Source organism: Mycteria americana, chromosome 1 (genome assembly GCF_035582795.1).
Source record: "Mycteria americana isolate JAX WOST 10 ecotype Jacksonville Zoo and Gardens chromosome 1, USCA_MyAme_1.0, whole genome shotgun sequence".
Classification (NCBI taxonomy): domain Eukaryota; kingdom Metazoa; phylum Chordata; class Aves; order Ciconiiformes; family Ciconiidae; genus Mycteria; species Mycteria americana.
In genome coordinates this window covers 190,266,130-190,286,898 of record NC_134365.1, presented here as the reverse complement: position 1 = coordinate 190,286,898, position 20,769 = coordinate 190,266,130, and the positions used below count along the sequence as shown (strand labels likewise).

Genomic DNA, 20,769 nt, shown 5'->3' with positions numbered 1-20,769 from the left:
ACTCCTAATTATTTTTCTCAGAAGACTGGACTAATTTGAACTCATCGAGTATTTAGATAAAATCATTTCTCCTTGTGTGCATTACATTATATTTATTTGCATTTCATTTGCTGTTGTATTACTCAGTTTTCTAACTCAATTAGATCTTTCTGGAAATCTCTATTCTCCAGTTTTTACTAACCCCAATAATTTCCTACTACTGGCAAATTCTACTGTTTCACTGTCTGCTTCCACTAATTGATGTTAACCATTGTTTTTTATGTCTGGTATACACCACATGGTTAACTACTACCCTCTCTGAGCATCTTGGTTAACGTCTTGGTTATCTGAACCTTACTCATGAGATACAATTCTTCAGATAATCAAAGGCTTGGAGAAGTAGTCACTAGAGCTGAGCTGAGAAATCTCTCAGGTGCATAGCGTAAGCTTTCTTCTGTTGTTTATAAAGGAGCTAAAGTGCTTAGCAAGATCTTCAGCACAGAGTTTTGTTTGTAGAAAGTGCACAGGTGTCAGTCTTCTAGGGAAGTCTTGTCATTGAAGTAACCATAGGATCCAGATAATGAAGTTTCACCAAGGTATAAGGGAGAAAACCAGGTATTATCAAAGTATCGAGTGTAAAATATAAGTTACAGCAGTATTACGTTTTATGTACATTTGTCCGCATTTATAAATTATAAATTTTTTTTGGCTGTAGAATGGGACCTTACAATCTGAATGCTATGGGAAAATATTGCTGATCAGATCAATGAAAATTTGTATTAATCCAGTCTGGTGGGTGTTAGTTTAAATTTTTATTATTCTGACTGTATGGATGAGCTTTTTTTCATTTGTAACCTGTTCGTGTATGAGAAATTAGCTTAAGTGTGTGTGTTCTAAATGCAGTGACACATGGATAGGAGCAGAAGAGACAGCAGAAGGGTGGGAGATTAGTGTTTGGCTAATCATGGTATACTGACTAACGAGCTCTAGAATGATGGCACTTTGCAATACAACAAAGAGGTGGTTTTTTGAGCTGTATATAATTTGTCCAGCAACTGCCAGATTTATCCAAATGGATTTTATTTCTTTGTAGATCAAGTAGCATTTAAAGAATGGACAGTAGTTTTTGGAGCCCATTTTGCCCTTTTTCTACAACCTATCTCTAGTGCTAAATATGTATCTTCCTTTTTTTTTTTTTAAAATGGTATTCTTTCTGTGTTCAATAACTCCTTCCTTTCTCAGGTAAGATAAATTGTGACTTCTTATTTGTCAAACTTATGCTGTATTTGCTTTAAAATCTGTTTTTCTTAATGAAAAGGAGTTACTTCTTGAGAAGCTTAAGAAGTGTATCACTGTTGTGGGTTTTTTTTGTTTTTTCTAAACTCAGGTGGTTCCAAATAGTTGTAGCATACAAACCAGTAACAAACACAGACTGTGGATGATATCAAGGTGATTTTCAGTAGGTTGTCACACACAACAAAGCTGGGGGAAAAAGGAGCTCTCATTTTTGGAGATTTGTTTCTGAAAATGGGAGCCATTTTTAGTGGTCAGAACCTGTTTCTGAGAGGTTGGTGAAGTAACATTAAAGGTTTTTCACTTGAAGTCACTTGAGTTCATGCACAAAAAATACATGATGAAGGAAAGCATTTGTTCTGTGTGGTGTTTGCTACCTAAATGAATAACATGTCATATCATCTTTCCCAAAGGGCAGCTGAAGAATCCAAAGCAGGTCATAAAATAAAATGAAAAATTATCATTACTGGTGTTCAGCTGACTAGTTCAAATCAGAGGCATTCCTTGTTATTAGATACATTTCACTCATTTATGACTTCTTTTTCTTTCTTCATCACCTCTGCAGCAACTCTTACAACGTATATCATACTATTTCATTCGTGTGAGTTCAGTGTCAATAGCCCCAAACTGAAGGATTTTACCGTTTTGCTTTTTTTTTTGGTTGAAGTAGTACAAAATGTCAAAAATTAGAAGGAAGGTCACAGTGGAAAATACCAAGACCATATCCGATAGCACATCCCGAAGACCCAGTGTGTTTGAAAGGCTTGGACCCAGCACTGGAAGTACTGCAGAGGTGAGTTGTAAAAGCGTTCTTTTTTTCCTCCCCACCCTGGCATCTTCTTTTCCAGGATTTAGGTGGTGGGAAAGAGTAGCTCACAAGTACCAAATACTCAGATGTCACTGATGTTAGTAAAGGTGAAAAGAACTCCTTAACGCATGGATGTTCAACATACTAATACTAGAATTTTCAAATAACGTGTGTTGTCCCAGCTTCTGGAGAGGAGCAGTAGTGCTGTACATATTAATAGTATTTCCACCAACCTAAATTTTTCTCTGCCAGACCTGATGCTCATTGTTGATTTTTTTTTTAATTAGTTTTATTACTGGTGGACAGAAATTACAGATAAGTGGGAGTTAATGTGAGTCATTTGTTTGTTCTGCCACACTCACACCAATGGTATTTCCAGAAATGAGTGTGAAATTCACCCAGTAATGTCTGTCTCTTAGACACAGTGCCGTAACTGGCTGAAGACTGGCAACTGCCTCTATGGGAACACATGTAGATTCGTACATGGCCCTTCACCACGAGGTAAAGGCTATAGCAGCAGTTATAGAAGGTAAATCAAGAACTCACTTTGAATTCTTCACATGCTGTAGGAAAATAGCTTTTGCAACTGTCTTCTGTTTTTTGTTTTTATTTTTTTTTTAAGTGAAATGCTGTGGTGTGCCTAATGGTATGTTTTATCAATAACCAATTGCATTGTGAAGCTGCTCAAAACAATTAATTTGGCAACTTGCAGTGGGTTTTCCCAGGATTTTTGTGTGTATGTAGCTTTAAAAAATGAATGGAGTCCGCTGGGTGCAGATTAACTTCTTATATTACTTGGAATGGGAAGTTCGAGTATCTTAGTACATTTTTTTTTCTTGCATAGCGTCACTGCAGCTTCTGATATGCCTTTCTGTCCTTTACTAAAATGCTGTTTTGCAACTACTTACAGCAGTACTTACATACTTGCAGCCCTTCTGCCTTCGCCTATTGCTTGATGAATAAGGTGTCTATCCTTTCTCTCCTGTTGTGAGAAAACATTTATCTTCAAAACATAGTTTTGACTTTATCTGTCAGTTATAGAACAAATGTCCTGTATCATAGGAGGAGATCCAAAAAGTTATTTCATTTTTCAGAAGATAATATTTTTTATTATCTGCCTCTTCATATGTTACTATAGTTTAAAAATGTTGGTTTTTTCGACTGTCCTTTGTTTGGCATAACACCTTACTTAACTGAAACTAAATGTGGCAGTAAGTTTGTAATATTCTTGCTATAAAGGACAAAAAGATAGTATAGTTTTAGTATAGTACCTCTCTGTATGAAGGCTTCACATTTTACAAACAACTGTGCTTTGTAATGCTACAGTAATGTCAATGTTACCTCTAGATTATGGACGGGCACACTGAAGCATCAAAGTGTAAAGCAACAACAGGAAGGTTGGCATGAGGTTAGGGTTCTGTTTCTGGTTCTTTTTCCTATTCCTGTGGCATACTCTCAGGATGATCTTGACTTTGCTTGTTTGATCTTCCATTGCTTCTATGGTGGTAGCAGCTGGGATACAAAATATATCACTGAGTTTAATGTTTCATTTGGTGTGTAAAAGATTTTACTCTGTTCTGTACTGAATGTTCCAAATGGGAAAAAGGAATGATTTACTGGTAGAGATTAAATTTTAAAACTGTTATAATGTCACTTTCTCCTTGCTTTCAGTGTTTGGAACACTCAGTGCGTAGTTCTGCTTGGTCATTTGAAGAAAAGTGACATTTATTTTAATGATTAAAGCTATGTTTCTGCTTCACTGTCGCCACTGACATTTAAGAATAATGTTGATTTACTGCTTTTTATTGCTAACTTTTTCTTACTAGGACTATATGAAAAAGTCAAAGGACAAATCTTGCTGCTTAGTTGCCTGATACGTTTAACATTTAATAAAGGTGTTCTTAAAAATAAAAAGGGGGAGGAAGCCCCTACTTACCCCCCACACACACACCCCAAAACAGACAAATGAAAAAAGTATGCCTGTCTTCAGAAGTTTCTACTGATAGCTCTTGGCCAGGCACAGAAAAAGCTGGTTTATGTACATAACAAAATGTTGGCGTTTTCATGCCATTTAACATTACAGAGATTTTTATAAATGTTATCCAGGTATTTTGAATGCAACTTTATAGGCTTCTTGCAAGCCAAGCTAATGCTGCTTCCACATCAGTTCAGTTCAAGCAAGTACTCTTGTTGCAGTATCTGGGACAGCATAATGGCGGCATGTCTACATGTGTTCAGCCAGGCCTGCTGGTGAAGTCTTTTTTTGTCTGCTTTGCAAGCAGTTTGGTAGGACAAAGCACGTCTTGCTGCCTTTCTGTCTTGCCCCTTCAATTTCATACCTGTCTGAAATATCTCATTGTTAATGGTTTTATCTGACCATAATGCCTCCCATAGTTCCGAACATCACCAGACAGTAGGAAAACTTGATTCTAAAGTGTGAAAAAGACTCTTAAATCTAGTTTCATTATAACTCCATTTCAGCATTAAAGCTGCCTCTCACAGCATGAATTTTAACCTTGCTGTTATAAAAATAAAACCTAGCGTGTTTTTACATACAAAGCTTTCCTGATGAGGATATTAAGAATTCAGTAATAGACCTGCCAGTCTTCCAGACATCTGAAGTAAGAAGAAGCTATCAAGGAGAGAGCTGCGTGTAAACGTGCTATCCCACAAGGAATTTTGCTCTCTTGCTCCACTCGTAGATTGTTGGTTAGTTGCTTGGCAGCTTCCCGCTGGTTCTTTTATACTGTTGTCAGGATCTATGCCATCGTAGCATCCCTCTCTTAGCCTGTCTGATCCTCTTCATTCTGGATCGTTACACTGGATTTAAAAACCAAACCAGCAGTAATATTAGGTAAGAACGTATGGATTTTGCAAGGTTCAAATATTGTTGTATGGGAAACTGCAAAACGGGACAATGTTTCATGAGCATTCAATTATAATATATACATTGTACATAATAATTATCATCTGCCTATACACGCATTTGTGCACACACACGCACATACACACAGATATTCTCAGATAGGTGTGGTGTAATGTGTGCCTGTTGCTAGGTAGTTGTTCCTGACCTGACAGTGTATGAGGTACAGAAGCAAATGGAGGCACTGTTATGAATGTGCATTTCCTAACTGAGCCACTGAATATGGAGAACTGAACTGTTGCAGGAAGTAATGCTGTTTAAAATCAGTTAACTGCACTGCTTAAAATTTGAAATGATTAAATTCTGCATTTTAGGCCTTATTTAAAAGGCGGGCCCAGCACAAAATATTAAGTCATTAAAGAGAAATTTTTCATTGTGTAGTTTTCTTCTTTCAGTGTACAGGGATAATGCTGTGGAGCCTTTTGTGTGAAAGGTTCTACCAGTTGCAGTCTAGCCACATAATCTTAAACTGTAGAGGTAAAATTGTAGTTATCTGTTGAAATTCAGCAGTGTGCATTACCTGGAATAACCAAAGATCCCTTTTGGAGGGGGAGCAGGGGGAAAGTTATGTAGAAAAGAAGCCATTGTGTAAAATTGTGGTACATCTGAAAGAAAAATCAGCTACTAGACCAACTTGTTTTTCTGTGCATTAAGCCAAAGTATCTGAAAACAGTCACAGCTTCCTGAGTAATTCTTTCTTAAAATTTGACAATTTTTCAGTCTTATTTTATTAGACTTTTTGGGGGGTTATGATGCTTTTTGGGAAGGAGGGGTAGGATGGTTGCCATGACTTCACTCCAGTGTTCTCCTAAAGCTGAAAAAAAAATCCCAAACCCAAAACAACAAAACCAAGCAAAAAAAACCCACCAACAAACCTCAACCCTGAAGCTATAGCTTTTTTCATTTCTGTGATTCTTGATAACTTCTGTAATATTTAAGTAGATTTGAATAACGTTTTAACGAAATAAGTTTTTTCTTCCCTCCCATACTGAAAAAGGTATTAATTGAGGGTGAAATGGTTTGGATGTTTTTTCACTCCAGCATATAGCTTTTAAAAAAAAAAAAAAGTATTAAAATATCAGACATCTCTCTAGAAAGTACCTGAGCTGCATTCAGTGTAAGTTCTCTTGCTTTCTCCTTCAGCTACTGGGGTTTTTCCTGAAATTGCTCCTCTTGAGGAACAATGTTATTAGTACGTTATCTATAATCTTTTTGTCTTTTAAATTAATTTTCAGTTTCACAAATCCAAATTCTTTGTGCCATAGCTGAAATATTATTAAAAGTTAAGGCATTGAATTGCCACTTTAATGTTGAAAGACTGTTTATTTGTTGATGTAGCTGATGGTTGGAATGCTTCAGAAAGTTTTGGTAATGCATCTTTCTAAGATGGGGGGAGGGGAAAAAAATACCTTGAATCATAACCTTTGCTAAAGCCAGACACTGTAAAGATGATATAATCACGCATGCAAAGAAGATAATTTTATTTTTGTATGCTGGATATTATTTCTTAGTGCTGAAAGAAGCAGCATGCTACTGTTTTGTACCTTTCCTCTGATCTAGATTGACCTGTATTTACAACTTCATGAAGAATTAAATGCATTTAAAAATGAGAGCAGTCACTGGTCTTTTTCTTCTTAGATCCTAAGACACTTAACCTTATGATGCAGTTTAAAGAATTAAATATAAATAACATTGCAAAAGAGGAAGTGGAAAGCAATTACTGTTTTTCAAATATGCACAGGTTGAAAATGAAATCATATTAATTTAGATTTTTGTATGCATAAACTGTGAAAGGTCCTTTCTAAATGGAAACCCTAATTCAGTCTGAAAAACAAAACAAATGCAAATTTCATTATTCAAATATTACATATAACTCTTCTAATCAACTAAGGCAGCATCAGTATCTCTTTATGATTCTTTAGTGTAAACTGATAGGTACAGATGCAGTACTTCCAATACAACCACTTCAGAGAAGAATCTGTAATTATGGCTAGCAGCCATCACAGAAGTACCAAACTCAGTATCAAGCCAGATTTATATAAAGAGAAAATTTGTTTTCTTGAACTGAAAGATCATTTGAAGCAGCTCCTACATCCCCTTTGCTTAAGAACTTGTTTGAATGCAAGAGTTGTTCTCTTTTAACCTATAAGGGATAAATGAACTTGTGAATTCATACTAAGAGGTGACAAAATTATACAGATGTCTTGTGGTAGTGTAGGATGTTTGCCCTCCCTTCCCACATCACAGAAATGTGGGAACCACACCACTTTTACAGAAAATATATCTTAAAGTCTCATGACTAGTAGAGTTCATCCAATGTTTTATAATTAAATAATTATGTTACTGCAAGATGGAAAATGGAGGAGGCCTCCAAGAGTGAATTTCTGGTGCATGGTCTTGCAACAGTGTTTTTTTGTGTGGCAGTCTCACCAAGGTCATGGGAAGATGGCACCTCGGTCACGTTATCTCCACTTGCAGACTTCATCTGTATTCAGAGTTGTGCTTCTGTCTGACTATCATTGCTAGTCTACAGTAGTTTGACTCTGCATTAACTGTATTTTTTTATATATATATTATATATATTAAAATCGGTGCAGCTTAGAATATGGAGAGGGCTAAAGATGTATTGAAAGATTTGGTAGGAGTGATTGTGAAACACATTTACATGATGGTCAGAAAAAGAAGATTTGTTCTGGATTGGATCACCTGAAACTGATCTAGAGTGGTAACTGCCTCATGCTATATATACATACAAGTAATTTTTCTTCTTAGAGTCAAGTCTTCCTTGATGTTCTGAAAGAGTTGGTTTTTAAGAATGCTTAAGCCCATTAGAATGGAATATTTTTTTATTCGTTCACTTTGTTTCTTGGTGGGAGGTTTAGATCTTTCTGTATATACTGATAAAAAAAAATGATTAAAAGACAGATTGTATTCCTTTAAAAATAGTCCCATAGAACTGGTTATATTATGTTTCTGTATTATACAGGTCACCAGAAAGACCCACTGGAGATCTTCGGGAAAGAATGAAGAACAAACGTCAAGACGTTGAGGCAGAGCCACAGAAACGAAGTACAGAGGAATCATCCTCTCCTGTTAGGGTAAGAATGGAGTTTGCAGAACTCCAGAATCCCTCAGTAGCAGTTGGGCAGTGTGTCCTAGAAACCTGATTGTGGTGACTTGTAATATTTAAAATGTTTTAATGAACTGATCGTTTTGTACGTAGCATGTGGCATATTTTATTATGAAGTGTCTTAACAATTGTATTATTTTGCAATTTTATAGCACTTTCTGGTCTTTTGGTTCCCAAGGATTTTATAAATCCCATAGACTAAAATATGTTATAAAAACTGATAAACAGGTATTTAATAACAGTGCAGACTCTTCAATTATTACCAAGAAAGTGTATTAACAATTGTTCCAATCATGCACTGTTTTCCCCCAACACTTATTCATATCCATTTTTTACATGCATCCTGACTCCAGTTGTTCATCCCAAATTTGCTTTTGATGAGACCATGCAGTTACTGTTGTGCTGGTTCATTTCGCCTTCCTCCTCACATACTCATGAGCCATCCCAACTGCTCACTTTTGGATTTTGCAGCAAATTCATTCATTATTGTTTTCATTTTCTAATCCTCTTTCTGCAACCCTATACCCCTCAAATATCAGAATTTACTTAAATTGTGTTATCTGTTCCTGATGTTACAAACAAATAGGGGCAGAGTTGGTAGTGTGATCCTGCACCTGTGTAACAATAGCACTAGTGTATTCTTGCATCATGTTTTTAAAGACCATCTTCATATGAATAATGATTAAAAGTTTTTATTTGTGAAAAATCAGTTTTGCTTCTGCAGGTATTAACAGCATTCTTTTTTTTCCTCTTGGTCTGTTCCTACTTGCTGTGTAAAATGAAATTTTATGTCAGGTGTAAAGAAATCAACAGCAGCTGCTATCATTAAATTATCAGAATGGCTTACCTTCCAATCATGTTTTCAGTTGCTGTTAATTTGTGTAAACTTTCAGTCTTTTTACTCTTCTACTTAAATGTGTTTCTTTTATTTTCGAATAGTTTGAATAAACTGTTCAGTTATTAAGTACATGGTTGGTGGGAAAAGTGTTTTTTTCCAACCGTTATTAAAAATTTACTGTAACTTCTTCTCTCGTGGTACAACTTTAATTTTGATGTAATTCTTACTTTTGGTTAGTTAACCCTGCTTTTTTATAGTGTTCTATTAATGTAATAATAAAATACTCTTAAACAACTAAACCCCAAATAAAGGTGAACTGGAAGCAGAAATCAAAAGGAATTGAAGAATTAGTGGGTCTGTTAAAAGTACCAAAGAATTATTTACAGGATAAGCACACTGCAGAGAAAAAAATACTCTGCTTCAATCTCATAAAACAGAAGGCTAGGAAGCCACTGAGCTTTTTTATTAGTTGAATGGAGGCAACTGTCAAAATACGGGATATCCAAAGAAAATATTCTGGAACAAATAGATGAAGAGGGACAGGCGTCAAGAGTTGCATTGCAAGGAACCAGGATATCTAAAAGAACAGAAGACCAAAGTGACTGAACTGCTAACAAAAATCTTGCTCCATTGTTAGAGCTACTGTTATGGTGGAGATCTAATACCTGATGTTTCCACCTCTTATTAAAGCTTTTGGGATAACAGAGGAGCCGGTTAAGAAATCTTAACTTTGTTTTGAAATAATGGAAAGTGGCTTGTTCCAAAAAAAGTTTCATAATTGTGTTTAAAAAAAAAAAAAAAAGAGCAGCACTGTTCCTGCAGACAAAATTTGTGCTTCACCAGTCTACTAGCCTGGAACTTTAATGGAGAGTAGTGGCTAAGAGAGAACTGTCTGATACAGGTGAAACATTAAATAGCTACTTTTGAAACAAGGCTTTTGAGGCATATAGATAGTCAAAGAACAGCAGGTATAATATTGTCAGGTTTAGAAGCCAGCTAAGGGGAAAATTTTAGATTAATTTCAAATGATGAAGTTACAGAGGATGCTATGGTGCTTCATCTAAAGAGCTATAACTTTTTAAGAATGTGGAAAAAATGTTGGACATCCCCAATGTCAAACTTTGCAGAATATATGAAAACAGTAGTTGAGATTACTAAAGTCTCAGCAATGCCACAGAGTTTGGGGAAAGATAGTTTTTGGCAGTACAATGGCAGATGAAACTTGGTGTTGGCAAGTGCAAGGTAATGCACAATGAAGAAAGTATTTAAAACAAAAAATCATGAATGAATATTTTAAAAGTAACTGAAACCATTCAGTAGAAAAAGAAGTTATTGTGGACAGCTCAATGAAACCATCTGTTCAAAGTGCAGTCACAGTTGCAGAAGTGAATGCTCAGGTACATAAAAATGGAATAGAAAATGATCAATATTATGCTGTAGAAGTTCATGGTCCAGTTTTATTTGAAATGCTGTTTGCTTGTGATCACCTGTATGCAAGAAAATACAGTCGACGGTCTTTTTGAATGGGCAAGGAGGTGAGAGACTGGAGAGAAGAAAGGACATGTGGCGAATGCATATAATGTATGGTTGAGAGAATGTACATTAGATGCGTCATATTCATACTTTATCCCAGTAGAAAGAGTGGCAAATTTGAAAATGACAAGGGGAAATGCTATTTCTTATATACAACAATTCTACCTGATTACCAGAACATACAGTCAAAAACCTGAATAGGTGGCACAAAAAGTTGAGACAGTATAACTAGTATAAAATCTTTTTAGAAGAGATTTCTTGTTCTTTGGAGACATAAGGTAACTAGTACAATCTCTATGTATTTAGGAAGAAACTTCCTATATGTACAGCTTATAGAATATATCCCTTATTATTTCTTCATGTCTTGTACTATTATTTTCAGAGACAATATGCTGCGTTACGTGGACAACTACATTGAACTCAGTTGTTTCTGTGTTTCTCAGATTTGTGTTCAGAATTATTTCAGCACTGTATGTTAGTGTATCAGTTGTGATACAAATAACTAGATAAGGTTCTTGCTGTTATTGTATTTAGTTGGAAATTTTTCTGTTGAATTTTTCTCTGTATTATGAGAAGACAGTTACATTGGAGTATATGAAGTATTACCTAACATATTACCTGGGAGGGGTGTGTGATTTGGGAGAAACAGTGGGAAGAATTTAATGTGTATTTAGGAAAGGTTTTTTGTAAGGCATGTGTATCACTTTTTTTCATATCTGTGCTTTTTGTCACTGTGGCTTTTGAATATCTCCACTGGAAATGGAAGTCAGCATTGTCTTCCATCTCTGAAATGGAAACAATACCTGTTCATTTCAGGGACACTTCAGATTCATTTTCTTGTATGTTCGTGTAGTGTGGTAGTAGTTTACACTATAAAGGTATTATACCTACAGCAAAATAGTATTGTGCTTGCCCAAAAGATTCTAGCTGTAATACATGATAGCATATTCTAGATTTAAAGGAATCTGTGCTTTTCAATTAGTTTATATTGCTGCTGCATGTACAAGTGCTGATGAGGCTGAAACTGAAGCTCCTGCCTTGTAGGAATTGTAGATTGTAAGAGTCTTATAAATATTCTCTCCATCGGTGTTGGCAAAAATAACACTTCTTGGCTAGAAGCATGTTTTGCAGACTGGATGAGTCCTTCTGTGCTTGGCCAAACTCTCCTGGCTGTAGTGGGAAATTCATTCAAGTAGACATCAAGTCTTGTGCTGTAGAGTGCTGATCATATCTTATGGGGTGTGGAACTTCAACTTAAGTAGACATTAAATTAAATAAAATCTCACAGAATTCAGCCATAATGTATTTTTTTTCCTTTCTTAAGTAGCATTTCTCCTGAATGTCAACTTTAAACTGTAATCATAAATTCAACACATGTAAATAGTTTAACTTTGAGCACATACCTGAAACAGCATAGACAAAGTCTATGAAGTTGTTGTTTGCTCTTAGGACAATCTACAATATTTGTTTTTAGTAAATAATTATATTAATATGAAAGTTTATTGTTTCTCATGTAGTAAATGGCATTTTTTCAGAGTCTGCAGAGAAGTAGTTTACAAGTGTGGCTGAAGTGGATACAGCATCTTCAAGTACAAATGAAAGCCATGCTATTGGCCTTTAGGAGTTTGACTTATTTTATTCTTGGCTTATTAAGGAAGACGTGAAAACAAATCTGTGTAAAGTACAAGAAGGTCTATAAGGATATGAGGGAAATATTTACTCCCCATAGTATGAGGGAATTAACTGCATTGTAAGTGGAACAAGTACAATAAAAGGAATACGTTGAAGAGTTTTCAATGAGAAAATTCAAATATGTGTTCTAAACCATCATAACTTAAATTCTTGATTTGCGTGCCCCAGGAAAATATACTCTATTTCAAAACTGAGATTTGTTTTTCAAGATGCAATATCATCTGAATCTTTTTTCCTGACAACTGAACTGAAGTCATTTAGTGTATGAACGGGCTTGGATCGAGTTGTCCTGACTTGTAAAATAGTATGCTTGCATAAAAATGGTCTATTCCCTTCCCCTATATTCAGTAATTCAATAAAATTCCTTTCATAGGTGTTTTTGTTCTCAGTTCTTCTGTAGAAGTATGATTGTGCCACTACTGAATCTCTCCACTGGAAGGAGAAAATACAGGCTGTTTCAAGATGCTTGCGTTTGGGTATAAGTTTGGAGATGTAGGCGAGATACATGCAGGTTGCGTAGTATTTTTAACATGGCTTATTAAATTGGTCTTGAAGCATTCTGACTTAACTGCATGTTCGCTGCTGACAAGTTATCTGGGGAAATAGCTTTGAGAAGTTTTTTGAACTCGGTGTATAGAAGATGTCCTAACATGCATATTTCAGTTTGCTAGTAACAAATAGTGTTGAATTAATAGAAACTAGTATTTGTACTTAAGAAATCATGTTTATTGTATGTTTATATTGTAGGAATTAGTTGGAGTATGTAGCAGAAGTACACAGTTTAATAGAACAGATGCAGCCTTCAAGGAGGGCAGTCTAGAAAAATTAAGATACTCTAAGGAAAAAAAGAATGGTTGCAGGAGAGGGTTGTTGATAAAGGTACAGATTTTCAGATTTCATCAGAGTCATTTTCTTTTAAAGTAACTTGCTTTGGAGCGTAGTACAATTCTTGCTCTTAGACTGAAATTACTTTAGTACATATTGTGATGATGGCTTAGTTGATATGTAGACTTGTCTGCAGTTGATGTCAGCAACCAACACGACTTGATAGGTTAGGATCTTGTGCATCAGTTTAGAGATACTGGCATGAAATGGAGAAAAAAAGACTTTTTTTTCCTTATTCTACAAGCTGCTTTAAATTAAACATGACACAAATTAGTTCTTTAATGTGGAATTCCTTCATGTTACACAGCGACCAGTCAGTTTTTTCCAAACCTTCTAAGGCTTTGAATATGATATACTGAATGCATGAAGATGGGAGGCTTGAAGGTAACTGTGCATTGAAGCATTTGTTTTAGTTCACTAGGTAAAAGAAATGCAGTACTTGTTCTGTCATTGTTTATGTCATTAAACTAGAGATAAGATTTTAACATTGTTACTGAATAAAAAGGAACAGTTGAATTTTGCTCATTTGGGAGTGACTATCCACACTTGGGGGTGGCTGTCCACAATGTTACGTTATTTCCTTGCTGTGTTTCTAAGGTGATGTTAAGGATTTAAATTAAGTCAAGATCTAAGTCCCAATAAGGAATAGCTAGTGAAATTCTCAGGCATCTCCTTTTCTTGACATAAAAACAAAGGTTCCTACATATCAACACTGAAGAATCCCCAAAAGACACAAGAAGGCACTATGGGAGGTGAGAACAAAAGGGATATGGGACAGACTTTCATTATTTGCTCTTTCTGGTTTCCTACTTAATAAATTCACCTGAGATACTTCTAAGCTTGAATGTTCTTTTTTTGCAAATAGTGAAAAAACTTTGTCCTGTACTCCACTTGAGCCCAGGTAGATTATTTAGAGAATGTCAGTTCAGCAGAAGCAATGATGCAACTATGCAGCTTTACTACTGGAATTTAGCAGGGGGAGAAGAGCAGCACAGGTTCAGTTGCCTTTTGAAATTATCTTCTTTCCTGTAAGAAGAGTCTCTGGCTTCCTTAAGTGTCCACAGGACCATCTGCCACATGCAAAATGGGTGCTACTGCAATAGTTAGACTTGTCTAATAACTTGGGGCCAGTGAAAGTTGAAATATAAAGCTATCAACAAAACTTGATTCCCATGTGTTGCTTTAGGCTTCCCCCCCCCCCCCCCCCCCCCTTCCTTCTGCCAGCCAAGAGTCTCTTTTTTTTATTCCCCCCCCCTAATCCTCTGGAGAGTTAAATGGTTCAGCTTCTGAGGCTCATCTGCCTTGCATATAAATATTCTCATTTACAGCTGAGAACTCTTACTCAAGCTGTTAAAATTACACTCTTTAAATGTTCATTAAACTTCTGGTCTTAAGAACCTGATCTGTTCTTTCGGTTCCTGTTTTAAACTTTATTCTCTGATACGTGCTCGATTCTTGCCCTGCCTTAAACCTTCTTATTTTATGAATCCTTTCTTCTCTTTTCCCCATCTGCTGTTTGCATACTGATTATATGAAATTGCATTAGAACATGTTGCCTGTGGAGTCTCTTTTATATAAGAAGGTATTTGTTCAACAGGCTAAAGGGGAAAATGCTTTTTGTACTATAAAAAAGAAACAGCCAAAATACCATGTAAAATATACCTGCTTCTTCAGACTCCTTTTAAAGTAAAGTTGTTTACTCTAATGCAGCATTTTTCCCTTTATAGAAAGAGTCTTCACGAGGAAGACATAGAGAAAAGGAGGATATCAAAATTACAAAGGAGAGAACACCAGAAAGTGAAGAGGAAAATGGGGATTGGGAAACAAATAGAGAAGGTAAGTATAATTAAACTAATGGTCCCCCTACAGCTCAAAGAATTGCAAGATTACTTGGCTGTATGTAAAGCAGAGTGCTTAAAGATTTGGTCTCTAAGCAGAATACTTTTATGCAGTAGCCATTAATGTTTATTTTTGGAGGAGACCAAAGCAGCAATCCGAGTTGGACTGCTACAATGGTAAAACCAACTTATTTTAAAAACACGTGCTTTTTTTTTTTTTTCCTTTTTGAATCCTGAGACAACAAGGAACTTGGCCATAGGCTACTCCGTGGCTGAACCTTTCACATTTAGACCACTATTTGAATCCAAGTTACATGCGAAGTAATTTTGAAACTGGTCAGTCTGAGGAGAGAGCATAACTCCTTTGAATTCAAAAGTCAGCAGGTTTTTGTTGCGTAATTTGGAATGGTGTGAACTGTCTCATTAACAAGGGTTCCATTAGAAAGAGTATAACAACAGCTGAAGGTAGCAATCAGGGAACTATTTATATTCTGAAAACACTCAAAGAGTGGTAAGAGTCTTCATTACCTTCTGTAGTCGTTTTTGTTTGGGTGTGGGTTTTTTTTTTTAAAAATGGTTAAAAGGTGATTTCATTGTCCTTGTTGATAATGCTCGTCCATTTAATATGTGGACAGTTGAGGACAAGACTGTCTTTCTGCTCTCTCTTCTGAGTTTGTGTTCTGTTAGAGACCAAGTTCACCTGACAGTGAAATTATGGCAGTTTCTAATGAACTGTGGTGTTTATGTAGTTTTGTAAGTGTCAGTGTTTCAGAAGTAGTTACAATATTGCAAGAGAAGATGGGAATCCTGATCCATTCTGAGTGAATTCAGATGTAGTGAATGTATTTGCAATAAAGTATACTACAAATTGTTTGTGGGATGGAGTCCTCTGTAAATTTCATTAAGTAAGTAGCTTTTCCATAGTATGTGCTATAAGTGTTGTAAATACTGTTTTGCTGTGTCTTAAGCACAATACATGAATAGAAAAGTAGCCATAATATATTCTCACTCCTTTCTAAATTTTGTTTTTGGCGTGATTTAAGAAACATTGATCTATGACATGTATACATGGAAATAGAGTCTAAGTCAAAAAAGTTTGGAACATAAAAACCTCAAGTTCTATATAAATACATAGTATGAATGTCTTAAGTCTTAGACACTGAGTCTTTCAGCTTGAGAATTACGATTTTTTCAAAATAGTGTTGATCATAGTTATGTGGATTAAGTAGAATTACTGTCTGATAAGTTCTAGAGAGTGCTATATAAGCAGACAGATGGACTGGGAAAGAACCTGTGCTGTTAGGAACTGCACCTCTCTATATGCTGTTCCCATGCATTCATGACGCATGAAGGGAATTTGTAGACTGAGTTTAGTTATTGCAAAACCTTTTATATAGTGCCTGTGTGTAAGAAGGGGACTGAAAGCTAATGGCTTTTTAATGAAGTCATCTTTTCTCTGACAGTTATTTTCCTGAAGTGCTTTTTGAGTATTAGAGTTAAATAGCCATAAACAAAATAAGAAATGTAAACAGAGTGAGTAAAACTGCTTTAATTTTCAGTAAGATTTCAGTTGCAAGGCTTGAAGCATATGATATTAACTAACCACGACTTAAGGAAAAAGTGAGAGAAATAGCACCTTTTCTGATGTGAAAACCAAACAGTAATAATGTTTTAAAAACAGAAATAAACTGAAGTGTGCGTTTATCTGGTGAAAGAGGTCATACAGACCTCTTCTTTTATTTTAAAATCAATTTGTAGATGTTAATTAAGTGTATCAATTGATTTGTGGGATACTCTGTTAAGCAAAATCCTCTAGTATCATGCGTCTCTCTTTAAATCCGTCTCATCTAAGATGTCCCAATTCAGTAGTGCTCTACATATTTTTGGTCTTTATGAAGACACACAGTTTTAATATTTTTTTGTTATTTAAATATAAATAAATAGATTACTGGGTTTCCCTTGCTGCCTCAGCTTAATAATTGATGCAAGTCTTTGAAAGAAGTTAAGGTGTTTTTTTTAATGAAGTTGAAGAATTTAACTGCAGGTTGTATGGAACTAACTGGCGTTATTTCAGGTTTACGCACATAATTGGAGAAGAGATTTGGCTTAGCTTCATTGATCCATCCATGCAGTGCTTAAAAGTAATGAAAATATTTATGCATGGCATCCAGTATGCTAAATAGTCTTATTTATTTCATATGTAATTGTTTACTAATCTATTTACTTTTTTTTAAATAAAGACTCTGATAATGGAGATGTTAATTATGATTATGATCATGAGCTGTCTTTGGAAATGAAGCGCCAAAAGATTCAGAGAGAACTCATGAAGTTGGAACAGGAAAACATGGAGAAACGAGAGGAAATAGTCATTAAAAAAGAGGTTTGTATTACGTAAATGTGAAATCAAAAAAATAAGTCATCAGCAACGTCATAGGCTTCTAATTGTTTCCTGGAAGACACGAGCTTCCTGGGCTACAGATGCACTATTGTGCTACATAGTAGTAAAAAACAGGCACATGTATAACTCAGTATGTGACTTGGATATTAGTGGTGAATACCAGGTCAGTCATCAGCACCATAACCAAGTTTTCTGCTTATGAAGTCAGCTATTAAATGAGTAGGATTAATGCATTTTGATGCTATAAAACTAGTAAAACGTTTAACAGAGTAGACATGTAGAAGAAAACACTAAGGCATTTGCCAAGCTCCTTTTCCAACATCTTGTAGTAAGAGAGTAAAGTAGAGTGACAGAGGCAAAGTTGTAAGTGTTAGAAACCCTAGAATTTTGGGGAAGATTTAAAAAAAAAAAAAAAAGCCTGAAAGGAAAGGCGGTCTTACTTTTTCAAACTTGAGTGCTAACTGGGAACGTACTGATTTTAAACTTTTAGTTACAGTTTTTGTAATGTATTAGAGTGCATCATCATGTCTGTCCCCACCCTTTTCCTGTCATCTTCCTTTTATGGTGTTCTTTGAAAATGATGTGGTTAGTTTATTTGAGGTAGATGTGTACATGGTTATATTCTCAGATGTAGCCTGCTACTGAATTTACATATTTGACACATATATCAGCATACAGGTAAGCTTTTGAGCATCAATATCTTATCGGTTAATATATTCTTTTCCTCAAGATTTCTCCAGAGGTGGTTAGATCTAAATTATCTCCATCGCCATCACCAAGAAAGTCTAGCAAATCTCCTAAACGAAGATCCAGTCCCAAATCATCTTCTTCGGCTAGTAAGAAAGAGAAGAAAGCATCTACTGTATCTTCCCCACTTTTGGATCAGCAGAGGTCAGTATGTAGATGCATCTTGCGAGAAAGTGAGAACAGAGAACCATGCTGATTTTGATTATTGGAGTTTTCGTAATTAATACGATTTTTCATTTTCCTTGCTTTCAGGACTTTTGATTATATAACTTTAGGGGAAGGTGTCTAAATTGTGCACTGAGAATAATCCTATGCAGAAAATTGTTATATGCATGTAGTTGTCAGTTGATTAATTTCATGGTTTACAAGCAGGTCTTTTCTCTTTGAATGTCCAGAGTCTCTGGGAGGTGGTGAGGAAATGTAAACCATTAAAAAGTGGGAGGCAGTTTTATTTGAGATGCTGCAGCCTGTGAAGTAGGTGCTCTAGACTGAAGTGAAATGTTTAAAATTTGACCAACTGCACATTCTGTTGATATTGCATATTGGTGTTCAGGAAATAATGTTTGACTTTCAAGGCAGGGAATTCCTCGGAATTCAAGAGGGGAAAAGAAGTGGGGGATGTGGGGGGGAGGGAAAAAAGTAAGGACAAGGTATGTGAAAATCACAGGAAGTTCAAACTGGGCACCTTGCCACAAAAAGTCTATCTCCAAAACCTGTTTCTAAGTCCTTGCTGGCTGCAGGACCTTTTGAATCACTGTCTGCAGCTTTTAGATAGGAAAGAAATTACTGCAGCAGTGTAAGCAGACACATCTGTGTTTGCTAAGCAAAAATCCCCTTTAAAATAGGGACAAAACTATGTTGTTTCTGCTATGAGAATGTACAGCATGGGCTAGTATCCTACTGACCTTCAGTATGCAGTGATATCTAGTTTATAGGGTAGTTTATATGGAAAAATACATGCTATTTCATATTGTAAGATGCATATTCAAAAATATTTGGATGCTTTATCCTGTCTCAGGTAGTCAACGTTAAATCGAAGACATGAGTTGTTCAAGTAATTTTGTGTTTGTGATTGGGGTATTACATTGCAGAAATGGGAGTCTAAACAGACAAGATGCTCCATAGACTTCTGGTCCTCTGATGCGTTGAGTTCACGCAAGGGCATTTTAACTGTGAAAACTGGTTCTGTCTGAATGGGAGCAATTCCTGTTTTTGTTCACTTGCTTCAGAAATAAAGGTTATAAATGGGAGAGCTCAATGTGAATTTTTACCATCTGCATTCACCCTTCAGTCAAGTACAGTTATTGAGCGCTGCTTGCTAATGGAGTGGTGAATCCTATCTTAAAAGCTTCAAGGCACTTTATGTTATAACTTTCCTGCCAACATCTGAGAAATCATTATTTGAAATAGTTGGCAGTCCTTCATTTTTTACCCCCCTGTTAATTTATCTCTAGGAGTTCTAAAAGTAACCAGAGTAAAAAGAAAGGTCCTCGTACCCCTAGTCCTCCTCCACCAGTACAAGAGGAAACTCCCCTGGGGAAAAAACACAAAGAAAAACATAAAGCAAAAGAACGTTCAGAAGAAAAGGCAAGGGAGGTGAAAGAGAGAGGGCGTGACTTTGAAAGGCACAAGGAGAAAAAAGAGAAGCAGAGGTAAGTTATGTTGCGTTATTAGCTTTTAACATTAATGTAACCTTGCTTTTAAAGTTATCTTTTATAGAACACTGAATAATAAGGGATTTATACCTGCTTTGCCAACAACCTTTTCAGTACTCATTAAATATTTTAAATGTGTTATATAGATGGATTGGTAGACTATAACTAACAGATTGGTAGGTTTTAATTACATAACTAACTAAGTTTGTAAAATGCCCTTTTGAAAGATTCATTACTTTTCAGGAAGTTGGGCCTTCACCAGTGGAGCAATTCATTTGCCAAAATCTTTATCAAAGTCGTTCACTTGTCTGCTTGCCTGCTTTTTTGAAATCTTAAAGGACTAATATCTTTCTAAATTGGCAGTGGCACGTTTAAACTTCCCCTAATCTTCAGTAGGTTAAAACTATTTCTGAAGTAGTCAGGCTACTGTGATTTTAGAATTACTTCACTTTTGCATATATATATATACACGTCTCAAACAGTGGACTAATATGACTATTCCTGTTATTTTCTGAAGCATAGGTGTCCATTTAAGTTGAAAAATACGACATCTGCATTTTTAAGTCCTGTATTCCCTTGATGAAAATAGGGTACATGTTCATAAGTGTTTACTTTGTAACGGGCATAACAAAGACTAAGGAGTGGAAGACCAGTGAATTGTGTATTTTTAATTGATTAAATAAATTACACCATTCTTACTTTAAAATAAATTATTTCCCTCATGCTTGCACACTTTATTACGGGAAGGAGGTCGTAAGCAGTAGAAAAGAACATTCTAGGTAGTGCTGAAAGGATCAAGAGAGTACTTGGCTTATCATTGTACTATAATCAGGTATTGCTGTGGTGACTACAGCCTTTTATTTCAGTGTTGGATTTTTGTCTTTTTTTCCCCTAAATAATAAGAATTAAGAAATAATGTCAAATCTTCATGATGTACAATAGTTGAAGGTTGTGATAGATCTTTTTCATTCATTTGCAACTGTGATTAGTGTTTGGAAATGTCTGTGAGCTTGAGGCTTCTTAAATAAAGTTCTGACATTACAGAAATTT

The 20,769-nt window shown here is 35.6% G+C and overlaps 1 protein-coding gene across 7 annotated transcripts in view; it reads left to right on the top strand.

The window, feature by feature from the left end:
- ZC3H13 (zinc finger CCCH-type containing 13) overlaps nucleotides 1-20,769 on the top strand; it is a 47,428-nt gene that overhangs the window by 4,340 nt on the left and 22,319 nt on the right. For 2 of the 7 annotated variants that reach the window (XM_075489316.1, XM_075489309.1), the window contains exons 2-8: nucleotides 1,940-2,065; nucleotides 2,500-2,609; nucleotides 7,990-8,101; nucleotides 14,809-14,917; nucleotides 17,160-17,299; nucleotides 18,048-18,208; nucleotides 19,519-19,716. In XM_075489316.1, the coding sequence (XP_075345431.1) occupies nucleotides 1,949-2,065; nucleotides 2,500-2,609; nucleotides 7,990-8,101; nucleotides 14,809-14,917; nucleotides 17,160-17,299; nucleotides 18,048-18,208; nucleotides 19,519-19,716 (947 nt within the window). In that variant the 5' untranslated portion in view covers nucleotides 1,940-1,948. Of the gene's footprint in view, nucleotides 1-1,939; nucleotides 2,066-2,499; nucleotides 2,610-4,035; nucleotides 4,055-7,989; nucleotides 8,102-14,808; nucleotides 14,918-17,159; nucleotides 17,300-18,047; nucleotides 18,209-19,518; nucleotides 19,717-20,769 lie in introns of those variants that run through there. The other 5 variants (XM_075489332.1, XM_075489323.1, XM_075489349.1 and 2 more) reach the window with 5 other exon arrangements.